Source organism: Rhineura floridana, chromosome 1 (genome assembly GCF_030035675.1).
Source record: "Rhineura floridana isolate rRhiFlo1 chromosome 1, rRhiFlo1.hap2, whole genome shotgun sequence".
NCBI lineage: Eukaryota > Metazoa > Chordata > Lepidosauria > Squamata > Rhineuridae > Rhineura > Rhineura floridana.
The window spans coordinates 207,728,953-207,743,924 of NC_084480.1; the positions used below are offsets into that span (position 1 = coordinate 207,728,953).

The following is a 14,972-nucleotide window of genomic DNA, read 5'->3' on the forward strand; positions in this document are numbered from 1 at the left end:
AACCAGGATAATGTCCCCCCAACCCAAAGTTCTAACATGGATACTTGTTAAAACTGACTTTGCTATAAATGGGACAGTTTCAGGCTGCTGTTACTATAATTTGTCTTCTAGAACTCCCAGGCAGAGACAATATACCATGACCTAAGGAAAAAAAGTTTTTTTTATTGGGAAAGAACACATGCTCAGTTTATTTTTATTTATTCTACGCACATGCTCTCTAAATGAACTAAACAACACAAGCATTTCTCACTGCTTGTATACCGTATAATTAATTTAACTACATATTTTTGTAAGCCATCACACTGTCATGCATGAGGGCGAGGCGCAGCATCAGGACTGCAGGCAAACAAGGCAAGGGAGTGAGGGACGCAAGGATGGCAGGCGGGGAGTGGGAGAAGGTGAATGGGCAGCAGCAACAATACAGGAGGCCAGCAAGCTGCCTACAGGGTGGTGGCAGCAGCCTGGGCAGGTGGGAGGCCAGCAAGCTGCATAAATGGGGCAGAGGTGAGTGCCTGGGGGGCACTATGGGAGTTGCCTGGGTGTGTATGTGTGTTTGAGAGTCCCAGGGGGTGGCGTGCAAAGCATGCACGGGCAAAGCCCCTAGTAACTTCGTATTTTGATAGGTTTTTCACTATATGAATCAGAAAATTAAATTAATAAAGCTATAAAAACTCCAATCTGTACCAGGAGAAAGCTGTTAATGACCACTAAAGTTATTTAAGTGATCAAGTCAATCAGTAGATCATAAAAAAGGCAGGTAAAAGTGACAGATGGAACCCAAGTTTAATCATTACTGTTGTATCTCCATTGTCTGGCAGAACCCCCCCCCCCAAAAAAAAAGAATCTGAAAAAGGCCCAAGAGATATGTTTGTGAAAGGACAGTACTGTTATAGCCCTAAATAGCTCGGTCCCCAAATCATCCGAAAACTCTTCCTCCCAACCTTTATGATCCGGGGAAGAGATCCTCCTTAAATTACCCTTGTTAGAAAAGAATGTTCACCCAGGGTTGCGAAGCAGAAGATTCTCTAAAATCATTCAAATGCTGGGAAGAAGGCGGCCAAACAAGAGATGGACTGATTCCATAAAGGAAGCCACAGACCTGAACAGAGTGGATTATAACAGATGCTATTGGAGGTCATTGATTCATAGGGTCGCCATAAGTCGTAATCCACTTGAAGGCACATAACAAGCTGTCTTGTACATTGCCTCAACTAAGCCCAACTGAACCCATGCCTGTGATTTTTTAAAAAAATAAATTTATTAAATGTGTACAACATAGTATGTAAGAGTTAAAAGAATCTAATAACAAATGATATCCATATAAGATGTTAGAAACATCTCGAACTTAAAATATTTTGGGTGAGATCTCCAACACAGAGCAAACAGGCATCTGCTCATGCAGCAGGGCTTCTCCTTCCTCTCCTTCCCCTACAGCCCCCATGCATCCCCAAATTCTGCTCCAGCAGGCTGGGGGACCATCCAGAGCAATTTGGGGGGGGCATTTGGGGGGCTGGAGAAGAGATACTGGAAGTCACATTGCATAAGCAGATTTCAGTGGTGCAATCAGATTACCACAATTGGATCTCAGCCTAGATAACTATGATTCATAAAGATTATGACATATAATTTAACTATTTATCACTTTTCTAAAAAAAACTTTTAATAAAAATAAAGACACAAATCTTCAATTTAAAGGCCAAAAGAGAAACAAACCAACACACACAAAGCCAAAGAGTCAAATCTTACTTTGGAATAACATAGGTTTTTTTTGCAACTTACACAGCCTGGAGGAGGTCACACTTGAATCATGTTATATGTTATTTGTAACTTATTTATTTAAAGTTTTATCCTACCTTCCAGGACATAGCAATGTTGCATCTATCACAGTCATATGTTATAGGCTGGATAGCCACCTAAATTCAATATGAAAGCTGTACAGAGACTAGACTTAAATAAACTCTTTGTGGCTCTCCAAGACCCCTTTCCAGATTAATCAGCTGTGAAGAACCTTTGGCACTCCAGATATTGCTGCACTACAACTCCCAGCACACTTGGCCACTGGCCATGCTGGCTGGGGCTGCTAGGAGTTGTAGTTCAGCAACATCTAGAGGGCCAAAGGTTCCCCAACCCTACTTTAGACCCTTTAGCTTTCCCTGTATATTATACAGCCACAAGAGTGGCTGTATACTATAGCCAGTGTGGATTTTTCACATTCCGCAATGTTAAATTGAAAATACCCCCATGCCATTCTGATGCTTCCCATAAGCTCATTTCAAAACAAAACCTTACAAAAAGTAGAGTCCTGAACTCAGAAACGCTTGCTTAACAACCCTCTCAATTTTCATGGTGATACACAAAACAGTCAGAGAATGGAGAGTTCAAAGTATAAAAGGAGAGAGAAAAACCCCAGAGCCCTTTTGGACTTTTTTCTGTCAAAGTTCTCATAATCTGTTGAAATTCATTAAAACTCAGCCATGTTCACAGAGTACCTGTAATCCTAATACTGATCTTGCCCCATACTCTGACCTTGATCTTCTGCAATTTAAAAGTTAAAGAAATGCCTGGCTGATTTTTAATTAATTTAAGAAATTTTGGCTGGAACCCTATGATAACGTTGGGCATGCTCAGTAAGAACCAACTGTCAGAGTTCTAAAAGCCAGACTCACAGCTTCTGGGCTTGTCTAATCAGGGGGCCACACCCACACCAGAATTCGATTTCGCGTGGGACAGTCATGGCTTCCCTCAGAGAATCCTGGGAAGTGTAGTTAGTAAAGGGTGCTGAGAAAAGACTCCTGTTCCACTGAGAGAACTCCACTGGCCAGACTGGTTTAACAGTCAGCTCCTCTGATTGAAGATCTGTGAGGGGAACAGGGCATCTCCTAGCAACTCTCAGCACCCTTCACTAACTACACTTCCTAGGATTCTTTGAGAGAAGCCATGACTGTCCAAAGTGAAATAAAGGCCTGGTGTGGATGTGGCCAGGGACAGCTTTGGTTTAAATTTGGGTGGGAGACTACATGTGCCTGCTGTAGAATAGAAAGGTGGAGGAAATGCTGAAAAGCAATGATACTGTTCACAATGTTTTCCTTTTGGAAAGGAAAGGGGCTTCCCTTCTGCCCAGCGCCCACCCACCCAATCCCTCCCTGCCCCTCTCCCAGGTAGTGTTGGACTACGACCTGGGAGACCAGGATTTCAATCCCCACACAGCCATGAAGCTCAGTGGGTGACTTTGGGCCAGTCACGGCCTCTCAGCCTCAGAGGAAGTCAATGGTAAAACCCCCTCTGAATACCGTTTACCATGAAAACCCTATTCAAAGGGTCACCATAAGTCCGGTCGACTTGAAGGCAGTCCATTTCCATTTTTAAACATGATTGCACAGAAATAAATCCCACTGAACTCAAAAAGTATGCAAATGATCAAACCCGCCCTCCCTTCTCCTCCCTCCTATCCCCTCCCTCTTGCCCCTTCCCTCCCCTTCGTTTGCCCCTCCGTCCCCATCCCCTTCCAATCCCCTCCTTCCCCTTTCCCCTGCTCCCCATCCCCTTCCTCTTCCCCATGGTCAGTTTTACCTATCTTAAGCATGACTGCACGGAAGTAACTACCATTGAACTCTATAAGCATGCAAATGATCAAACTTGCTCTCCCCTCCCCCTTCCTTTGCCGCCCTCCAATACACCACTCCCCCTCCCACCCCCATGGTCAGTTTTTCCTATCCTAACCATGATTGCATAGGAGTAAATCCCATTGAACTCAATAAGCATGCAAATGATCGGACGTGCTTTTCTCCTCCTTCCCCTCTCCTCTCCCTTCCTCCTCCCCTCCCCTCTTCCTTCTTATTCCTCCCCTGCCCACTCCAGCCCTCCCTCCCCCCCTCGTCAGTTTTACCTATCCTAAGCATGATTGCACGGGACTAAATTGCACTGAATTCAATAAACATGTAAATGATCAAACCTGTCCTCCTCCTCCCCTCCCCCTCCTGCCTGCTCCCATCCCAGTCCTCCCCTCTGCCTTTCCTAACCTTCCTTCTCCTCCTCCTCCCCTCCCTATCCCCTGTGGTCAGTTTCACCTATCCTAAGCATGATTGCAGGGGAGTAAATCCCACTGAACTCAATAAGCATGCAAATTATCAATCCATTCTTAGCAAACTTGCACAGGATCCCATTTCTTACCTCCCAGATTAAAAAGCAGGGAAATGCACTAATAGGCAAAAAACCTTGTGGTTTAAGAACATACCTTTAGCCCACAGATATTTCTATCAAACTTTAAAAATCAGGGAAATTGGGCAGCCATAGTGAATGCACCAGGGGAGCAGGACACCTGACCTCCTCTCTGAGATATTGTACTGCCCTACAAATTTGTCAAAATGCAAACACAATTTGGGTTGGTCTTTCACAGTCCAATCCACATGCTGTGTAGCTTGGAAGAATTTGATAACATGTGCCTCTGAGCATATGGTGAGTGGTGACAATACCTGCAATCAGCCCAAATAATGGAAAGAAGACATGCGCTGTGCTGATTTTGTTTTAGCAGGGAGGAAGCAACATTATTAAGACAGTTGATATCGTTCAGATGGTCACTTTAAATATGTCTGATGTACTTTGCAATTTTAGTGAAGTTTCCTATAGGAAATCATTTTCTTTTGTTTCTATTTCTGTGAATATGTGAAGTATAGCAACACTTTGCAACATTTACACTAAAAAACCTCCAAAAATAATTGTGGAATGATTGCACTGACTATTCTGCAGAATAGTCTCCAGTGGACCTCAGGAGTGTCTTAATTTGTACAAGATAAAACAGTGGGAGGTGAAATATATTGTAGCAAAATGCTAGGTGTGCTCTATGTTTTTAATTGACCATGTCCACCTTGCCTTAAATAAAGTGGTTTAAACATAGCAGGCTGAAAACATGCATCCTCTGTTTTCCATGCATCCTAGAGTATTGCTGAAATAGCAAGATATTGTAATCCGTCTGATTTTACATCAAACTGCAGTTTCAGATCCAACTGTTAATGCACCCAAAATAGAAGTAGAACATAACCTCCAATTTGAAACACAAAAGGCTGTCTTCACCATCATATGACATTGACCAATAAAAAGGTGTTGAAATTCATAAAAATAAATTTGACACAGATTTCTAGGATGAATAATGAGGGAAATAAAATTTTCTAGTTTAGATTCTCTGTAGAAACATTAGTAACACAGGAATGAAGCAAAGTAAGAACACCACCAACAAACATACAAAAATATAATTATCTTTGGAGATGGCAGGTGTTGCCACCACTCACTCAGAGGCACGTGTTACCAAATTCTTCCAAGCTACACAGGAAGTGGATTGGACTGTGAAAGACCAACCCAAATTGTGTTTGCATTCTGACAAATTTGTAGGGCAGTACAATATCTCAGAGAGGAGGTCAGGTCTCCTGCTCCCCTGGTGCATTCACTATAGCTGCCCAATTTCCCTGCTTTTAAAAGTTTGATAGAAATAGCTGTGGACTATAGGTACGTTCTTAAACCACAAGGTTTTTTGCCTATTAGTGAATAATCAGATAGTCTTTATCAAGGAGCAGAGGAAGGCCAACGGTTTCCCACAGCTGATGTAAATAAAGAGGTAGAGCAGACATGCCAGATAAGCCATCACTCAGCCTCAGTTTCCCTGTTTAAAATAGAAACAATACTACCCTATGAGCATGAGAATATTTGGTCACTTCCATGAGCTTAAATGTAGTTTATCTACAAGTAGGACCCTGCAACGAAGTGTTAGTGTGGAGTGCCTTGTTTCAGGATATTCCATTCAGGCCCCTCCCCCCCAAAAAACCCAGCCCCTCGGCAGTCTGGAGCCACTGATACTTTGAGTCCTTTCTTTAGGTTCCCCCCCCAAAGCTTTTTGGTTTTTACTTCTGTAAATGTTGGGGTTCACCCAAGCCTCCTGATGCCACTCTGTTGCACATGGATGGTGCCACCTTAGCTACATATGGACCAGCACTTGGAGAACTGAATTCACTAGCAGTATGGCCAAATGCCAGAAGGAAGCTACGTCTGCATCCACACAGCCAAAATCCTCAAACTACGAAATATATAGATCCACCAGTGGAAATACTTTGGCTCAAACCATTTTAGGAATGGCAGCTCTACTGCAATTGTGAAATGTGCTAGAAGGAGAACGAATGAACTGTATGTTTATAGCTGGGGGAATGAGTTTTTTAAAAAATACTAACATTTCTGGGAAGGCTTGCATAAGCTTTCAGCCGTGTCCACACTTCTTTTTGGAAAGAATGATCAGGGAAGACTTCGGTCACAAGCCCTTGTGAACAGGCTTCTGCAGCAGTCAGCTTCTTGTTGAAAAGCAGCATCTCAGTGGCCTGAAAGAAAACATTACTTGGGAAAAATACTAGTGGTAAACAGAAAAAATAAAATAAAATAGGTCTGACTGATCCCCTTGTCCTTTGCTAAATATTTTGAGAAGGGGCAATAGTTCAGTAGCAGATGACATGCTTTGCGTGGAGGATCGCAGGTTCAATCCTGGCATCTCTAGTAAAAAGGATTAGGTAGCAGGTGATGGGAAAGACCCCTGCCTGAGACCCTGGTGAGCTACTGTCAGCATAAACAATACTGGGCTAGAATGATCTCTGGTCTGACCTGACAGAAGGCTGCTTCCTAAGCTTTTCTTCATTCAGTAGGATTCTCCACTTCTGAGACGGTTGAGAGAATCAGTGCTATCTAGGGAAGCGCTCAGTTGGTGTAGAAGTTATCACAAGCCAACTATTTGGACCATGCCAACAATACATCAGCTATTTCTGACTATAGCTATAATAGTTTTTGGCATTCTATCTGTGCTATCCAGTGTAGACTGGAGTTTATTAAGGTGCAATGGCAGCTAGACCATATGTGCCAAACAAATGTGATCGCACAGTTTGACCCCTTTCTTGAGCCGTATTAGAACTGCGGTCAAGCAAGTCATGTAAGGGCCATGAGGCAGCATGCACCATCCCTGCCACCACCCCACATATCTGTCGGCTCTATTCCCAACCTTCATGTGTTCGGTGGGAAGCTGTGCAGGGGGGTTCCCAGTGTGTCTAACTGAATGTGGTTAGAAGCCCTCTTCAGACCACCAGAAGTGGTGCTGCTGGGGAGTGTGTGTGTGACCCCACAGCCCCTACAGAACTGGTTTGTCCCCACTTCTAATGTTTGAATAGGGCTCAAAGTTTTAACAAATCTATCTGAGCAAAGTCTAGAAGGCACTTCTTTCAAAACAATTATCAAAAGACAAAACATTTATCTTACCTTAGATACGCCCATAATTTTAGGAAATGTGTATGAGGAACATCCTTCTGGACTCTGACCCAGGCTGATAAAGGGTGTGTGAAATGTAGCCTATGAAAATAAAAGACTCTTCATTTAGAATGTTGTCATTTTCAAATGGCATGATACACAGTCTGGCTGTCTGTATAGATACCTCAACTGCACGAGGGCTTCTGTGGCCCTAGCTACAAAAGTCAACATTTCTGTATCGTGTATGCTACAGAAAAGGAACAACAAGGCCTGCCTTTGACTTCTCAGACACAATTGATTGGCGACCCAATTACAGCTGTCATCCAGAATGAGAACAAGGGTGCCTCTCCACATGTACTCTACACACTACAGTTCACAGTCCTGTATGAATGATAAGGGCCAGGCATAATCAGTAACAATACATCTTGTAAACCTGAATCACTCATGGTACTGATGTTTATAAATATGATAGCTTACTTGGATAAGAATTATTCTATATTCTCAAATGTGATGGAATAGAAAATGAGAGAGAATGTTATCAGTAGAGCTGCACTAATTCTACATTTCCAATTGGAACATTGTACAAACACATTTTCTACCCCCATCCCATGTAAATCCCTTTCCCATCTGAAACTGAGCCGCTGGGGGGAAAAACAGAGCAAGAAGAAACTTCACTCTCTCTGCCTAGTTCCAGCCTGCAGTCTCAACAGGGGAGGTTCCAGCTCAGGATCCTCACCCCTTCCCACAACAGCCTCAGCTGCTGGGAGAAGGAAGTGAAGTGGGCAGCTTTTACAGACCAAAAGGAGCTATGGAAAAGCAAGATGCCAGCTCAGAGCCATCTTGGCTACTGACATTCAGATGAACTCAGTGGGGAGGACAGCAAGTTCCAGCAGCCCATCAGGCAGTATTTCTAAATGGTCACCAGATAATACCAACAGGCAGGAAAGCTAAGCCAATTGTAAATTTTACTGTTTGATCCTGGCAGCTGTTTCAAGTCTCCACTTGGAAAAAAAAGGCAGTGCCCAAACCAAATTAATGAGTTTTTTACTCTGAGTAACTTTTATTTTTATGAGGCCCCAATATTGGATATTGGGTGTGTGTGTAGGGGGGGAATCGTGCAGACAACCTACCCTGTTAGTAGCATATATAATGTCAAACAGCCCAAGGACAGTTACAACAATCCCAACAGCTGGCCCATTCACCACGGCGATTAATGGCTTAGGAAAATCAATGAAATGGTTGACAAAGTCTCTGGAAATAGAAAGGAACAGAACAGAATGACTGTAGACAGTGGAACAATCTTCCACACTGTGTCAGCAGCTTTCCCATGTCACAACATACAAGCCAGCTATTATTGGAATGATGCCATATAGTATCATGCAGGATATTTTATGCTCCCTGAACAAAAAAGTGCAAAATGATTCCAAAACATCTAATGGAAATGCCAGTACTTCCTGTCCTTTTATAACCTGCATGGATGTTGTTTCCTTAATGCCCATTCTTAAAATGAACTACAACAACTATGAAAAATGCCATTTTCTTCCACTAAAGGTGTGGAATGTTTCACATGCTATTGCCCAACAATACTTCTCTTTCATCTTCAGCCATTTTGTGTCTTATTTAAAGCCTAAAGGCAGAGATGTCTTTTTCACTGATTGACTTCTATTATGCTGTGATCCCTCATAGTGAATCACACTAACAATACACCCACTTCCCAGAACCTCTCTAAAAGGTCTAAGAAACAGAGTTTAATTTCTTCCGGGATTTTCCCTTTGTTTAACATCATCATTTCATATTACAGTGGGCAAATTGCAATGTAAAATGAACTGTGGGAAGGCGGTCTACATGAAATAAATAAATATACAGAGATAATGTCCATCTCTTAAACTTGAAAGGATTTCCCAATATCATGAAGATGCTACTTGTGTTTTTCAAAACACAGATGAATGCTAAGTCTTGTCCTCCACAATCAGTGTAATATAAGCATCTGTGTGCACAAACTCACTGACTGTGGTACAGCAATCTTTTATTTTAACAAGGCTTTACACTGCCCTAAACTACAGTTTTAATGAATGCTAGATGTGATTAAAATGTTAAATACCCATACTGAAAATTCATCAATAGTTGCAGTTCCATGCATGCTTACTTAGGGGAAAAGCCAATGGACTCAGAGGGACTTATTTCTAAGTAAACATAATCAAGCTACATATTTCAGTTTCTCGTTCTTAAAAAAAATCAGATTTCATTAATGTGCTTTATTCTTCTCCCTCCACTCATTTGCATGTCTATTATACACTTCAACCTGTTGTAAAACCAAGTCTTACTTGAGCTGCTTTGCAGCATTCTCCACTATCTCCTCTAATCCACCTGCTGGGAGATTCACAAAGTTGTTCAGGTCGTTTCCACTACTGTAGTAATCCCCATTACCTATAAACAAGCACATACCAACACTTCTGAAAAGGTGAAACAAGAACAAATGGAAAATAGCCATACTGGGTGGTATTCAACTAAAAAGTTACACTAGCACAACAGTTAGCACTAGATTCCCCCCTCCCCCTGCGTGAGCACTGTACTGTCCCTAAATCTGCTCTGGAGGAATGGGGGAACCCCCCAGAACAGATTTAGGGGGCACATGGGGGGGAAGAGAGGGGAAGATCATTCCACTGCACAAGGAACATTATTTGCTCTGACAGAACAATCTGCTTAGTGCTATGTTGAATACAATCCATTATGTTTACAAAAGGACATTCTCAATTTAATTTTTTGCTTGTTATAGGCATAATACAACAAAATGGTTTTTTATGTCCCATTGATTTCAAATGGAAGACACTAAGCATATGCTGAATTATCCCAGAGAAATCAAAAGAACTTTAAAATCCCATCTTTGCCTGGATTGTACATTCTGTTGCTTGAAAATAACTTGAAGAATAGCAAGTATTTAACCAAGTACAGTAGGGCCCCACTCATACGGCAGGTTACATTCCGGACCCCTGCCGAAAAGCGAAAACCCCCCAAAAGCGAAACTCATTGAATAGAATGGCGCGTGATGCCCGAAAACCACTGTAAAAGCGGAACAAGTGCCATATGAGTGGGGCTTTAGTCTAATTGAGACTGCTGCATTAGCGAAGCGCCATAAAGCGAAGTGCCATAAAGAGGGAGCTTACTGTACTAATCTTCAAGTTGTGGTGCTTAGGTTTACTATTTCTCCTTGATTAGAGTAACTAAAAACACTGTTTTAGTGCCTAAAGAAAATAACCCACCCAATGAATGGCAATCAGCCCTCCAAATTTATAAAAATTATCAAAACCATTGCGTGATATTTAATGCAATGAAGTTAATAGACATTACTAGCTTAAGTTCATTAATTTCAATCGATCTCCTCTGAGTAGGACAGTTCAATACAACCCATTACTTCCAGCCAAATGGGATGCCAGGAGATTAATCAGAGATAAATACATAGGAAGTAGAGCCTAGAATAAAGCTGGAAAATGATCTTGAGAGTATTGTGCTGTGAGGTTTTGGAATTTTCAGTTATATCAAGGAAATAATATGGATATTACTCCCCCCCCCCCCACAAGAGCTTTGTCTTAATAATATGCAGATCAACTACATATCTAGATCATGAACTATATCCGGGGACAAAAACAGCATTTATGCATCTCACACCTCGTAGTATTCACAAGAAAACAAGTATACTGTGATTTAAAAAACATAATCCTAAAGGAAAACAGAATTGATAAAAAAAGGCAGTGAAAGGCAGTACCTGTCAGAACTGTTATTACAGAATCATCCTTTGCTGCTTCCTCAAGTGCTTCAATAATTTCACTATACATCTCCACAGAAAAATGAAAACATAAGTACAATTTGATGCTGTAGGAAGTTAGAGAAAGAATATTTGTTGCTAGTTAGCTAAGTGTATAAGTCCAGCCTTTCCCAAGCTGGTGCCCTCCAGATGATTTGGGCTCCAGCTCCCATCAGCCCCAGTCAGCATGCCCAATGGTCAGGAATGATGGGAGTTGTGGTTCAAAACATCTGGGGGAGGGGTAACATGTTGGGGAAGGCGACCTAAGACTCTTTTACAGGGATAGTCAATATGGTGCCCTCTAGATATCAGTGAATGACGGGACTTCCCGGAAGGATTGCTCCGCCTGTGGCTACCTCTGAGATGAGCTCTGTCTCAGAGGAAGCTTTTTTCAGTTTAAAATCAGTCAAAAGGGAACTTTGACTGGTATAAATGTTCTCCCAGGCAAGGGTGAACCGAAGAGATTATCCACAGAAACTTAGTTGAGCAGTCGGTGGCTGGAATTGATCAGGAATTCCCTGGGAAAAGAAGGCATACCTAGCAGCCGAGGACGGAGTTAGGACTTCCAGCAAGCTGGGCTGAAAAAAGCGAGACGTTTTTTCTTTTAAACGATCCACAACGGGGAGCTTTCTTCTGTCTAATCTTATCATTTGGCTTAAATTACTACAGTAAAAGAGATTTGTTTAAGAATCAGAAATCAAGATACCTGGGTGAGTTACACTTCTCTCTTTTATACAAGGAATTAAGGAGGAGGAAAGAAAATTTAAAAAGCTTATCTTATTTTTTATGGCAAAAAGCTGGCCTGAATTTGGAAACTATAAAGATTAAAACGGATGAGGGGCAACTTACCCGAAGAGAAAATCTGATTTAGATGATTATTTGATTGATATATGTCTGGGACTACTTTTTCTTGGACTACTTTCTTTAGACGAATCTGCTGTTCGTGTATGTTACTAATTGTTCGGCGCTGTGAACCAAATTTGTTTTGCATTCTTGGACGTGCGGGAGATAAGAACTGTGCTGGCCAGATGATGTCAACAGGCCTGGAATATTAACTCCCTTATTGCTGGAAAAAGAAGCAAATTACTCTTTGCTTGGGAATTGTGGCTATATTGGAAATTTGAAGGGTTTTTTCTTCGGCTTTAAGAATGACAATCAAAGAAGTGGCAGAGACCCTGGATGTACCCCTGGAAGGGTTTTCCCCTCTGGATATGTTTCAGAAGATAATGGATGAGATTAAGATAACGAAACAAGAACTGGGACAGAGTAGACAAGAGATGGCAACTGAATTTGGTAAAGTGAAACAGGAGCTGAAAGAAATAAAGGATTATATGAGAAAAAAAGCAGATGGACAAGCAATAGAAGATGAAAAAGAAATTAAAGGGAAGGAGCAAATTCTGGAGACTGGATCAGATATATCAAATGTGGAATTGGAAAAAGATTTGGACTTTATGGCAAAAATTAAAGGGAGGATGCAAGTCCTGGAGATTGGAACAGATATATCAAGTGTGGAACTGGAAAAATATTTGGAGTTTGTGGATCCTGGAGATAAAGATTACTGTTTGGAATTCGGCGTTGTCCCTGGAGAAATTGATGAAGATATCAGAGATAAAGCTGTTAACGTTTCGATGGAATTTCTGGACTGGAATGATTTGATGGAACTTGAAATAGAGAAAATTTATAGAATTAATTCCAGATATGTGACAATGGAAAAACTCTCAAGAGATGTGCTAGTGCATTTCGTAAAAAAGAGGAATAGAGATATGACTTTACAACAATATTCCAGCAACACATTCAGAATTGATGGCAAGGAAATATTTGTGATGAAGGAAATTCCCATCAGACTCTTACTATATGACTATGACAGCAAGATTATTATGGGTGCAAGGATGGAAGTTGGAAGATGGAATTAACACTGATAATGGAAAAATGGCTATTGAAATTACTGGACCTAGCAGACTTGATGAGATGGATTAATTGACATGTTTTTTTTGGAGAAAAATCGATGGATATATTTCTCAAGGAGTGGAAACCTCTCTTTGACTTTTTGCAGAAAGAATAAAGTGATGTTAATGAGATTTGATGATTAATTAAGATAACTACTGGAGGAAAGTGAGTTTGTAATATATTAAGAGACAGGTTTGTTATATATCATAGACCTATAACTGATCTGCGACAAATCGGAAGTCAACATTTTATTTTATTGTTTAATTTGTTTCTTTTTTGTTTTGTTTTGTGTTTGAAAATTTGAATAAAATTAATGATAAAAAAAAATAGATATCAGTGAATGACAATTTCCATCATTCTTGGCCATCAACCAGACTTGCGGTGGCTGGCGGGAGTTGTAGTCCATCAACATCTGGGGGGCACCATGTTCGCTACCCCTGCTCTACTACATCAGCAGATACTAGGCGTACTCCAGAGTCTTAAGAATACAAGAGCCCCTTTTTTCATCTTACAAAAAGAATTGCTCCAAACACACAGAGCTTTTGTAACTAGTAAGAATGGGAAGCCCCTAAACATGCAGCACACTGAATTGTGCTCTTTGTGGTTCAATCCTGCAAAGATATATATGCTTAAAGTTCTTATATGAAAGAAACAGAAACACTTGCAAAGGACAAAGACCTTTGCAAAAGGATTTACCCCAATCGTATCATTACCATGGTGAGCTGTTAGACTTGTAGAAGCTATCCAACTGCTTTCAATGCATTTCCCTTCATCTGTCAGCCAGTGATTTGTGCAGAACATTTGCATCTTGGAGAGGGGGTGTAATCTGCTGCTCTGCCAAAATGTCTTGGGTTGGCCCTGCCGAGGGGCATCCTTTAATCCACTGGATTAGGTCCACTGCTGAATTCGTGCTGAACGTCCATGTGAACATCCAGTTTAATTACATGTTGAAGGTCAAATGTTTAGACATTAAAGTAAACTGCCTATTGAAGTTTCAAGGGCTTTAAGGGGAATCCTCCAATCCCCTTCCCAGTCATATAGTTGGCAATACAGGACATAAAACAATAAGCCTCCCTTTTCCCAGATCACTGACATGTGTTACGTTCTCTGTCTTTAAAATGGTAAATGCCCTACTGTAACTCGACCGATAACTAAGCTTAAGTATATGCAACTGAGAATGATGCATACTGCTTCCCTGTTTACTCTTGCCACCACTTCCCCTTAGTTGAATTCTAGATTGTAAGCTCCTCAGAACAGGGATCTGCCCTCTTGCACTCTGAAAAGCGTCATCATCCATGATGGTGTTGGAACTGGCAACTGCCAGCAAGGGAAGACTACTCCCATTATGGGCTAAGTGAGATCCAGCTGCTCAACCCTACTCCCTTGCTTCAGAGGATTTTGGGGGGAGCTGCTGCCTGGTATGATACCTGGGAAGGACAAGGACAACAGGAGCAGCTGAGCTACCGGCATGTAACACGCATGCTGAGGGAGCTGTTCTGGCTGCCAATATGCTACTGAGCAAAGTTTAATGCTCTGTTGCTTGTATGCAAAGCCCTAAACAACTTGGGACCAGGTTACTTAAGGATTACCTTTCCTCCTATACACCTGTTTGGTTACTACAGGAGAGTAGCTGAACTCCTGAGGTCTGCTCCAGGGTAACTTGGAGCAAGGCCTTTCATGCTGCAACACCTGCCCTGTGGAATTCCCCCCTGCGGACGTTAGCCAGGGGCCGACCGTACTAGATTTCTGATGCCTAGCGAAGGCCTTTTTATTTAGACAAGAGGATTGTTCCCAGCCATGCTTATTGGTAACATACTTGAATTGTAGGAGTGAATTTGTATGCTGTTTCACTGTATTATTTATTTATTTATTTATTATTTGATTTATATTCCACCTTTCCTGCCACCAGGAGCCCAGGGTGGCAAATAGAAACGCTAAAAACACTTTAAAACAT

At 41.6% G+C, this 14,972-nt stretch overlaps 1 protein-coding gene across 9 annotated transcripts in view; it reads right to left on the reverse strand.

The window, feature by feature from the left end:
• Positions 1 to 14,972, reverse strand: part of ECI2 (enoyl-CoA delta isomerase 2) — a 65,113-nt gene that overhangs the window by 2,545 nt on the left and 47,596 nt on the right. For all 9 annotated transcript variants that reach the window (XM_061591138.1, XM_061591141.1, XM_061591097.1 and 6 more), the window contains 5 exons: positions 11,033 to 11,102; positions 9,594 to 9,696; positions 8,400 to 8,520; positions 7,282 to 7,371; positions 6,216 to 6,359 (listed from right to left, as the gene is read on the reverse strand). In XM_061591138.1, the coding sequence (XP_061447122.1) occupies positions 6,216 to 6,359; positions 7,282 to 7,371; positions 8,400 to 8,520; positions 9,594 to 9,696; positions 11,033 to 11,102 (528 nt within the window). The remainder of the gene's footprint in view (positions 1 to 6,215; positions 6,360 to 7,281; positions 7,372 to 8,399; positions 8,521 to 9,593; positions 9,697 to 11,032; positions 11,103 to 14,972) is intronic.